This window comes from Physeter macrocephalus, unplaced genomic scaffold, assembly GCF_002837175.3.
Source record: "Physeter macrocephalus isolate SW-GA unplaced genomic scaffold, ASM283717v5 random_762, whole genome shotgun sequence".
Lineage (NCBI taxonomy): Eukaryota > Metazoa > Chordata > Mammalia > Artiodactyla > Physeteridae > Physeter > Physeter macrocephalus.
Genome location: NW_021146048.1, coordinates 28,179 through 39,601, shown reverse-complemented (window position 1 = coordinate 39,601; position 11,423 = coordinate 28,179). Strand labels below are relative to the sequence as shown.

The following is an 11,423-nucleotide window of genomic DNA, read 5'->3' as shown; positions in this document are numbered from 1 at the left end:
TCCTCCCAGACCGGGGCGCGAACCCGGTTCCCCTGCATCGGCAGGCGGACGCGCAACCACTGTGCCACCAGGGAAGCCCTATTTTTCCTTTTATTATGTAGATCAATTAGGCCTCTCTTGCCAGCAAAAAAGGTCCAATCAACTTTCTCAATCCGGTCCCAAATGATCTGAAAGATGAAGCATTTTCAGAGAGGGGGTGATAGAGCTGTCAATTATAAAATTCTCTTTGGCAGGCTGCGAAAGAGAAAAGTATGAATTTTCTTGCCCTGTTCCTGGTATTTTGAAAAGCTTTTCAAGTGATCGTGATATGTGGACGCTTTTGAGAGATACCACTCTTAATCAAGACACAAAGCCTTTTCATTTCTTGAAAAGTCTTAATTCTTGGCAAATTTCTCCCTGCAAAGTGCATTCTTCTCTCTGCTCTTTGCCCAGAAAGAGGTGCCATTGTGTGGGAATGGACATCTGTGGTCTGTCCCAACAGAGATCACAAAGTGTGGGCCAGGACCAGGTGACCCAGAACAGCTACTTGAGTCTCCCAGTCAATGGCCCTGGCTAGACTGCCTCCAATTTCAACAAGGTCTTGCTGAAAAAAAGAGGCAGACCTTAGGTGGTCCAGTCACCTCCCCAACCAGAATGATCCTGAGGATGAAGCTTCCCAGCTTCATCAACCCTGCCTTGGTGGGTGGTGATGACTATGGCCAGCGACTGGGCAGATTCACAGGGAGCCCTGGGGGTGAGCAGCCAACCCCGCAGGACATTCATAGGTGGGGCATGATCTTAGCCTTCCTCCAAATGGTCTTCAAGTCCCCCAAGGGTCAGAGTCCCACCGTGCTGGTCTGACCCCTCAAGGTTCCTCAGGATACCAGGGATCCTCTGACCCCCACCCTTCTCACTTCACTCCCCGACCCCTCCCAAACAATGGACCCAAGTGTGAACAACCCCAAGGCTGGTGGTGAACAAGGCCTCCAAGCACCAAGCCCAAGCCTGCCCTCTTTTCAAAAATATTTCAGACTTAGGGAGGCTATCCTCAGCTATTTCAGACCTATTTTTTTCAGAGGACTTCTGCTCCTTCAAACCTATTTTCAAAACTCAGGATGAAGGCTCTCCAGATAAACTCCAGTTTCACCCCCTGATATGTGGCAGCTAAAGATCAACTGACCCTGTAGCCAGAAAGGAGGAGGAAATATTACTAAAAGGGAACCTCGTTCCCAGAGGTAATAGCCTTTAAAAGGTCTGGTTTGCTGACTTTGGATTCTTAAAGGGTTGTCTTAGCTTCCTGCCCCCAACGTGAGTAAAACAGAGAACAAGAATAAAACCACCTAAGAAATCCAAATTCAAAGTTTTTCTTGACCTGTGAGTCCATTTTTTACATCCACGAATCCCAGTCAAGGCAACACACACACACACACACACACACACACACACACACACACACACACACATCAATGCCCTTTCCAGAATATAAATGTTAACACATGCAAAATCATGAATTCCATAATTCCTCCTGTGGGTGTTGGGTCACATTAGGTTTCCCACTAAGTGAAATGATTGTCACCTGGGTATAGCTTCTTCCATTGTGTTGTACGCAGCACAGGAACACAGGTCTGGAGCTCTGGACATTTGTGAACTCCCTCCCCCGACCTCCCTGCCTCTGTGGCTTTTCTGCCTTTGGCCACCAGATGGCACTTTGGAAACGTTCTCAGCACCAGAGTTTCCTGCCCCAAAGCTCCCCTGCATTACTCCCAGCTGGCCTTCTTCCTTCCCTCTTCTCTGTTCCCTTTCAATCCATGTCCCAGAGTACAGTTGAAGGGGCTTTGTGGAGGGCAAATGTGCGTGATCTTGGGCAAGTTACCCAACCCTCCATGCTCGGCTTCTTCACCCCGATGGCCTGGTTGTGAGGATGGCATGGGACGATGCAGGTAAAACACTCAGGACAAGGCTTGGCAGGTAGCTGCTGTTCTCATCAGTCTGCTCAGACCCCTTTCAAAGGTCTCCACGGCCTTCAGGACAAGGTCCAAATCCTGAGCACGGGGTCGCAGGCCCTCCATCATCTGGCGGCCCCTGCTGACATCCCCAGTGCACCGTCCTCCTCCCCACTGGCACAGGCCCTCGTGTGGGACCGCAAGGAGCAAGCTCGCCCACCTCCAGCCTCTTCCATTCTGCTCCCTCCACCTGTTTGCACCTGCCCCCCTCTGGCTCACTCCTCCCTGTCCTACAAGGTGTATCGGAGGGGCCTCCAGGAGGAGCCTCCCCTGATCCCTAAGCCTGAATCTGGAGCCATCCACTGGACCCACTTCTTTCATTTTCCCCACCCTGACTTGAGACTGCAAAAGCCCCTTGGGGGTCACTTTGTCTTGCTCACTGCCTTTCACATAGTAGGATGAGTGAGGGCCAGACAGTGAGGTCGCCATGCAGGCTGTCACCAGAGGGCCTGGGGCCCACGCTGGTTCCCCTTGCAGGGCAGGTAGCACTGGGCCCTCGCCCGAGCTGAGGAAGCCCTGGGAAATGAGCCTTCCTGGCCAAGAAGGCAGAGGAAAAAAAAATGAAGGGACAAATGCAAGACCATTTTTACCATTTGCATTCGAGGTATAAAGCCTGGCAAATAGTACAAGGTATACTAGTCCCATGTAATGAGTGCAATGTACCAGGCATTGCACCAAGCCCTCACTTGTATTATCTCATCAAATCCTTACCACAAACTCGGGAGATGGGTGACAGCCACGCTCTACAGAGAAGGAAACTGAGGCCCAAAGAGGTTATGTGACTTGTGCCATGTCTCCGAGCTATTGAGTGTTCTGTCTGTCTTCAGAGCCAGACTGTAGGAAACACCCCATTGGATTCAGGCCCCTTGCTATTGGGAAACCTCCAGGAGTAGAATATGAAAGGATAGGGTATGGAAAAGAGAATACAGAGGGGAAGGGGGGTGCAAGGTGAGGCTTACGCCAGGGAGGTCCTCAGTCGCCCCATCCTAATGGCCACAAGCCCCCTGGCCAATGGGCCTGATTGGAGTCACTTGTGTCCCAACAGGCACCTCCAGCCCCAAGGACTGAGCCGCCAACACCCATCGAGGGGAAGCTAGCCCTTAACTCCCATCACTTCAAAAGCTTTACAAACCTCTGGACTCAACCTCAAGGTAAAGTGCGAGACTGGACAATGGTGGGGGCAGTGGATGGAGGAGGAAATGAGAGGGGCAGCAAGCCACCTCAAGGCCACCCAAGCCAACTGCCCACTCGCCCCCCTCCTGGGCCTCACCTCTGTGACGGGACTCTTGGATATGAACAGCAGTGGGAAGAGAAGAATTGGAGGAAGGGAGGGAAAGGGAGAGGAAGGTGTGGGAGAGGGAAAGGTATAAAAACCTCCAAGACCAAGGAGCAGGAGGCTGGGGGATTCCCCCGGACAGGGGCTCAGGCTGGACCAGATGTGGAGAACAATGGGCCGGGAGGCTGGGGAGCCGGAAGGGAAGGGGGAGGGAGGCCACACCGTCGGGTCAGAGAGGTCATTGTACTTCAGGAGCCAAGGACACGGGCACCTTTATGGGTCCATGTGGGCTGGGACTGACCCAGGGCCGGTGCAAGAGCCAGAGGCAGCCACAAGGTAGGCCAAGCTGGCAGATCACGCCACCCGCCGCTAATAACGTCATTGCCTATGACTCCGGGCCAGGCTCTCCATGCACGTTTCATTTCATCCCCACGATTTCCTGCTGAGAGGGCTACTGTTGTTATTCCCATCTGCACTCTTAAGATGAGGCCCAGAGAGGTTGAGTGCCTTGTCCTACATGACCCAGCTGGGAAGTTGCGGAGTCAGGATTTGAACCCAGGCAGTTTGGCTCTGATGGCCACTCTCTTAATCAGTGCTGCTTCCCATGAGACAAAAACGGGTGATGAGGGCAGAGTCAAGACTGAGAGGTAGACAAGTGTGGGAAAAAGGGGAATGGGAGAAGAATAACGGGAGATGACGGAAACAAAGAGAGACAAGGAAGGGAAGAGAGGTCAGGGTGTGACTTGCCCAGGAGGGGCTCAGGCTCTCTGCTCACTTGGCCACAGCAGGGGCTCCCCTCCCCTCAGTGGCTGCCTTGCCGCATGGACGGCACCTTCCCATCCGGCCTGTCCCCAGCCGCATCCTCCTCAGTGGCCGGCCACTCAGCTTCACGGAAACTCTCTTTCTCTAATTGGCATAGAAACTCATAGCCCTCCCTTTTCCTGTAGGTGGGGTTTCCATAGGAAAAAGCTGCTTCTCTGTTTCCCCAGCCTAGCAACTGTTTGGAAGTCAGATCCCCACATCCTGCTCTACTGGGTCAAGTCCCTCCTGGACCGGCTCTTGTCCATCATTTGCTAACGGGGACCAACAGTGCCCCTGAACAATTTTACTTCATTGGTTCTTGGACACCTCAAATCTCTTCTGATGAAGATGGCCTTGCCTGGGAAGTCTGCTGGCTCCATCAACTAATTATGGGACGAGGCTCTGCCAGCAGGTCTGGGGGCAGGAGAACAGGGCTAATCAAGCCCCCCAGGAAACACTGGAGGACTTGCCCAGCCTTTGAAGAACTCTAACGGTTTCTGGATCTAGCCCACTCTGGCGGTAAGCATGATGCGACTTCTGTCACTTCTGCTGGGACTTTTGGGGCCAGGTGGCTACTTGTTCCTTTCAGGGGATTGTCAAGAGGTCGCCACTCTCACTGTGAAATATCAAGTGTCAGAGGAAGTACCGTCCGGCACAGTGATAGGGAAGCTGTCTCGGGAACTGGGCCGGGAGGAGAGGTCTGGGCGAGCAGGGGCTGCCTTCCAGGTCTTGCAGCTGCCTCAGGTGCTCCCCATCCAGGTGGACTCCAAGGACGGCCTGCTCAGCACAGGGAGGCGGCTGGACCGGGAGCAGCTTTGCCGGCAGCAGGATCCCTGCCTGGTTTCCTTTGACGTGCTTGCCACAGGGGATCTGGCTCTCATCCACGTGGAGATCCAGGTGCTGGACATCAATGACCACCAGCCACAGTTTCCCAAAGGTGAGCAGGAGCTGGAAATCTCTGAGAGCGCCTCCCTGCGCACCCGGATCCCCCTGGACAGAGCTCTGGACCCAGACACTGGCCCCAACACCCTGCACTCCTACACCCTGTCTCCCAGCGAGCATTTTGCCCTGGATGTCATCGTGGGGCCCGATGAGACCAAACACGCGGAACTCGTGGTGGTGAAGGAGCTGGACCGGGAAATCCACTCATTTTTTGATCTGGTGTTAACTGCCTATGACAGCGGGAACCCCCCCAAGTCAGGCACCAGCTTGGTCAAGGTCAATGTCCTAGACTCCAATGACAATAGCCCTGTGTTTGCTGAGAGCTCGCTGGCACTAGAAATCCAAGAAGACGCTGCCCCTGGTACTCTCCTCATAAACTTGACTGCCACAGACCCTGATCAAGGCCCCAACGGGGAGGTGGAATACTTCCTCAGTAAGCATGTGCCTCCAGAGGTGCTGGACACCTTCAGTATTGATGCCAAGACAGGCCAGGTGATTCTGCGTCAACCCCTAGACTATGAGAAGAATCCTGCCTACGAGGTGGATGTCCAGGCAAGGGACCTGGGTCCCAATCCCATCCCAGCCCACTGCAAAATTCTCATTAAGGTTCTGGATGTCAATGACAACACCCCAAACATCCACATCACATGGGCCTCCCAACCATCACTGGTGTCCGAAGCTCTTCCCAAGGACAGTTTCATTGCTCTCATCATGGCAAATGACCTAGACTCAGGAAACAATGGTCTGGTCCACTGTTGGCTGAGCCAAGAGCTGGGCCACTTCAGGCTGAAAAGGACCAATGGCAACACTTACATGCTGCTAACCAATGCCACGCTGGACAGAGAGCAGTGGCCGCAATACACCCTCACTCTTTTGGCCCAAGACCAAGGACCCCAGCCCTTATCAGTCAAGAAACAGCTCAGCATTCAGATCAGTGATGCCAACGACAATGCACCTGTGTTTGAGAAAAGCAGGTACCAGGTCTCCACTCGGGAAAACAACCTACCCTCTCTTCACCTCATTACCATCAAGGCCCATGATGCAGATCTGGGCGTTAATGGGAAAATCTCATACCACATCCAGGACTCCCCAGTTTCTCACTTGGTAGCTATTGACTCAGACACAGGGGAGGTCACCGCTCAGAGGTCACTGGACTATGAACAGATGGCCGGCTTTGAGTTCCTGGTGATCGCAGAGGACAGGGGGCAGCCCCAGCTTGCATCCAGTGTCTCTGTGTGGGTCAGCCTCCTGGATGCCAATGATAATGCCCCAGAGGTGATTCACCCCACACTCAGCGATGGGAAAGCCAGTCTCTCGGTGCTTGTAAATGCCTCCACAGGTCACCTGCTGGTGCCCATTGAAACTCCCAATGGCGTGGGTCCAGCAGGCACTGACATGCCACCACAGGCCACCCCCAGCTCCCGGCCATTCCTTTTGGTGACCATTGTAGCAAGAGATGCAGACTCGGGGGCAAATGGAGAGCTCCTCTACAGCATCCAGAGTGGGAACGAAGCCGGTCTCTTTGTCCTCAGCCCCCACCTGGGGCAGCTGTTCATCAACATCACCAATGCCAGCAGCCTCACTGGGAGCGAGTGGGAGCTGGAGATCGTGGTGGAAGACCGAGGCAGCCCCTCCTTACAGACCCGAGCCCTGTTGAGGGTCTTCTTCGTCACCAGTGTGGACCACTTGAGGGACTCAGCCCGTGAGCCTGGGGCTCTGAGCACATCGGTGCTCACAGTGATTTGCCTGGTCGTACTGCTGGCCATCTCCGGGTTGATCTTGGCTCTGATTATGTCCATTTGCCGGACGGAGAAGAAAGACAACAGGGCCTACAACTGTCGGGAGGCCGAGTCCACCTACCGTCACCAGCCCAAGAGGCCCCAGAAACACATCCAGAAGGCGGACATCCACCTTGTGCCTGTGCTCAGGGGCCAGGTGGATGAGCCTGGCGAAGCTGGGCAGCCCCCCAAGCACGTGGGCAAGGAAGCGATGATGGAAGCAGGCTGGGACCCCTGCCTGCAGGCCCCCTTTCATCTCACACCGACCCTGTACAGGACTCTGCGTAACCAAGGTAACCAGGGAACGCTGGCCGAGAGCCGAGAGGTGCTGCAGGACACTGTCAACCTCCTTTTCAACCATCCCAGGCAGAGGAATGCTTCCCGGGAGAACCTGAACCTTCCCGAGCCCCAACCTGCGACGGGCCAGCCCCGCTCAAGGCCCCTGAAGGTTGTGGGCAGCCCCACAGGGAGGGTGCCTGGGGACCCGGGCAGTAAGGAGGCCCCGCTGAGCCTGCCAGCCTCCTCTGCAACCCTGAGGCGGCAGCGGAATCTCCATGGCAAAGTAGCCCCTGAGAAAGAGTCAGGTCCCCGTCAGATCCTGCGGAGCCTGGTCCGGCTGTCTGTGGCTGCCTTTGCGGAGCGGAACCCTGTAGAGGAGCTCACTGTGGATTCGCCTCCTGTTCAGGTACCTCGGTGTGGGCATCTCCCTCTCTTGTCACCCCCCCCTCACCCGCCCGCAACAGCATGAGACCCCATTACCCTCACATTCTTCACATTCATTCCTCAGGCTCACCACGCACTTTAGGATGCATTGGGTGCAGTGGTTCAGGGCACAGATCTGGGGTCAAGAGAATTTAGCTGTGTGATCCTGGACAAATGACTTACTGTCTCTGAGCCTTAGTTTCCTTATCTATAAAATAGGGATGACAGTAAGAGCATCTGCCTTGCAGAATTGTCTTAAGGATTTGGTCAGTTAATTCCTATATGAGCACTTACTTAGAGTACCTTGTGCAAGTAGACACATAGCAAAGGTAGTGATTAAGAGTACAAGCTTTGGAGCGAGGCTGCCCAGGTTCAAATTCTGGCTCCACCTCTTCCAAGCTGTGAACCACAGGGAAATCACTCAGCTTCTCTGTTGAAGTTGCCCAAGTTAACAGCACCCATCTCCCAAGTTTGCTTGAAGATAATATAGTGAATGTACTTAAAGCCTCTAGAATAGCATCTGGCGTGTAGTCAGCACTCAGAAAATGATTATGATGATTTCTGCAAAGCTCTTCTCCATTTCACCTGCCCTCATCTCATCTGGGCAACCTCCGGGTGAAGCAAGCCGGCATAGGCATCATTGCCCCCAGGCTCAGGGGCTGCATTTGACCTGCCTGAGACCCCAGAGCTTGCCAGCTAGGCCTATGGGATAAGACAGTGGAAACAACCTTGGAACTTGGGAGTTAGGCAGATCTAGGTTCCAGTTTCAGCACAGCCACTTTAGGAGCTGGGCAACATTAACATCTGAGCCTTATTTTCTTCATCTATAAAATGAGGATTGTGATGCCAAACTTAGCTGTGTCTACCTCCCAGGGGGTTGAGAATTAAATGGGATGATGAATGGTTGTGTCCAGTGACCTAGGATTTACTGGACACACCTGGGAAAGCTTTTTCCGGGATGGTGCCTGATGTCACACCCGTATCAACTCCTCTGAACCCCAGATCATTTTCCCTGTGCCAGGCTGCCCGCCCAAGGCACACTTCTGTCATGAGCCAGGCTATCAGCTCATGTTTCCTGCGGAGCAAGGACACAGCTTCCTTCCCCCACTCCTTCCCCAGGAAGCCACCTCGAGAGGGCCCAGCTGCTCTCTCAGGAGTCCTGTCCTGGGCTCTGTGCAGCCCCAGAAGTTGCCCAGAGCCATTCATTCATTCATTCATTCATTCATTCACCCATTCATTCATCAAATGCTTATTGAATGAGCTCTTTGTGCCAAACACTGTGCTGGTGGTTGGCAAACAGAGACAGCAGATAGCAAGCCCTGTGGGTGACCCCATTGGGGTGAAAGAGAGAAGGGTACCAAGTTGGGATCAAGTTGAGGGTAAGAGGCAGCTTGCCTAATGCTTGTCTTTCCGGTAGCACAGTGCCACAGTGGAGTCAGATCCCTGTTCAAAGTCCAACCCTGCCTCTAATTGCTGTGTAGCCCCTGTGAGCCTCAGGTGCCACATCTGTAAAGTGGGTATAATGGTATCTCTTTCCTTGGGTTACTGAAGAATGACATGAGATTATATAGCACTGGACAGTTATTAAGTGCTTATCATAAGATCTATTACTAAGTAATTTATAGACTTTCACTCATTTAATCCTCATAGCCACAACCAACACATGACCTGGGTCTCATTATTATTCCCTTTTTTTTTTTTTTTTTTTACTGCTGAGGAAACTGAGGCTCAGAATGCTTAAGTAACTCCTCAAGGCCACACAGATGGGAAGTGGAACAGGGGCAGATTTAGGACTTGAACCCAAGTCTGACTCCAGAGTCTGGACTCTAACTGTGAAATGACAGCCTGAACGACAGCATACAACTTACGGTTTGGCACTCAGGGAGTTTCCCTGAAGTACCAGCTGTCACTCGAAAAAAGGGTGGGTTTCTGGGCCTGAGCCAGGAAGTGGGAACTGCCCTGAGGCAGGCAATGGGACCCTGACCCTCCCACATCACAGTGAAACCCCAGTCCTGGCCACCTCCCCTTCCAACTCTCCTCTGAGGTTGGCATATTCTGTCTTGAGCTGCCCAGAGGGCAGAGGGGACCCTCTCAGGGAAGAGGTGTGCTGGGCCCAGGAGGGAGGCAGACGCAGCATTTCTAGGAGGAACAACCCAAACCCCTCGACTCTGCAGAGCCTTTCAAACTTTGAAACCACCTAATTAATCTTGACAACTCTGTAAGAAGTCTGGGTGGTATTTTTAGATCCACCTTAGAGATGAGGAAACTGAGGTCTGAGTACCTCTAAAAACCTGCCTGACGTCACACCACAAGCTAGAAACGACCTTGACTTGGTCTGTTGCCTTCTCCCTCACAAGGGCCTGTGGGGCCTCGCCCTGACATCTCACCCACCCCTGCCCCACTCACCAGCCTTTCTGAAACACCACCGCCTCCTCTGGCCTTTCAGCTTGAGCACCTTCTGACCGAAACTCCCTTCCTCCCTCACCCTGGCCCTCACCTTCTCTCCACTTGCCAAGCCCCTGTGGAACCTCCGGGTCTCAGCAGAGGCGCCTGGCATGTAGTATGAACTCAGAAAACATTGGTTGAAATACGTGAATTACTTCCCCCTGTACCCACAGCCCCACCCCGTAGCTCCCTCCTTGCTGCAAGCTGGGTGAGGGGCCTTCCTCTGGTCCATTTGACCTCCATCCTTTCTCATCCCAGGTGCAACCCCTCGTAGCAGCTGCTGTGTCCTGTCTCCCCTGACTGTCCTCCCTGGCAGACTGGGAACTCCCTGAGGGCAGAGACTGGGCCTTGTTCTCATTCTTACCCCCCAGCAAGCACTCGGCCTGGCACAAACAAGCTCTCATTAAATACTTGTTGAGAGAATGAAAGGATGAATAAACGAATGATTCAAAGACACCCTTCTGCCTTCTGTACAACATAGTCTTACATCTGGCCCGCCAACAATGGCTCAGTCTTTGAACATCACTGAAGCGGGGGAAATAACACTTTACAATAATCCTTATCGGGGTTATAGTACATTTATAGTCAGGACATGCCCTTTTCACCCCCGTCCCACAGCTTCCACCGGGAGCAGGTCTCCTGGGGGAATGAGAGTTGGGGGACAGGCCCAGAGGGTTCTCATTCTCTCTCTCAGACTCCCAGGTCCAGGGAATTTGTAGTTGACACGTGGCCAAGCAGGGAACCTGTCTGCACACATCCCTGCCTCCGTCACCATCACCGTTCACCATCCCCCATCCGATCCACAAACATCTGAAGCTGGAGGAAAGACTATAAAAAGAAAGCGCCGGCATTGAGGGAAACATCCGGTGAGGAAGTGTGCTGGGTCGGAATTGTGTGGAGTCAACAGATTTTTCCTGTCTTGTAGCAAATCTCCCAGCTGCTGTCCTTGCTGCATCAGGGCCAATTCCAGCCCAAACCAAACCACCGGGGAAATAAGTACTTGGCCAAGCCCGGCGGCAGCAGGTAAGCTGCACGTAGCCCTCACTGGCTTCTCAAGCCCCCCACCAGCCTGCCCTCACCCTTGCAGCCTCTGTGCCTTTAGGAAGGGTGAGCACATCCCAGACGCTGCTCCCCTGGGAGACTGCAGCGAACAGCATCCATCCCCCCACCCAGGCATCCTGGTCCTGGAGCAACTGTATTAATAGTATTTACAGGACCCGAGTCACTAAGGAAGTGACTTCATCCCTGAGGCTCTGATTATCTGTTCCCTGATTGCAGAGGTGCTGGGCTATGAACTTTAAATCTGTAACGTTGGGGCTTCCCTGGTGGCGCAGTGGTTGGGAGTCCACCTGCCGATGCAGGGGACGCGGGTTCGTGCCCCGGTCCGGGAAGATCCCACATGCCACGGAGCGGCTGGGCCCGTGAGCCATGGCCTCTGAGCCTGCGCGTCCGGAGCCTGTGCTCCGCAAGGGGAGAGGCCACAACAGTGAGAGGCCC

General features: G+C 53.8%; 1 protein-coding gene across 1 annotated transcript in view; it reads left to right on the top strand.

Moving 5' to 3' along the window:
- The first annotated feature begins 3,891 nt into the window (after positions 1-3,891).
- PCDH12 (protocadherin 12) overlaps positions 3,892-11,423 on the top strand; it is a 13,987-nt gene continuing 6,455 nt past the window's right edge. Inside the window, exons 1-2 of the mRNA XM_007102060.4 lie at positions 3,892-7,464; positions 10,852-10,949. Coding sequence (XP_007102122.1) covers positions 4,585-7,464; positions 10,852-10,949 — 2,978 coding nt within the window. The 5' untranslated portion in view covers positions 3,892-4,584. The remainder of the gene's footprint in view (positions 7,465-10,851; positions 10,950-11,423) is intronic.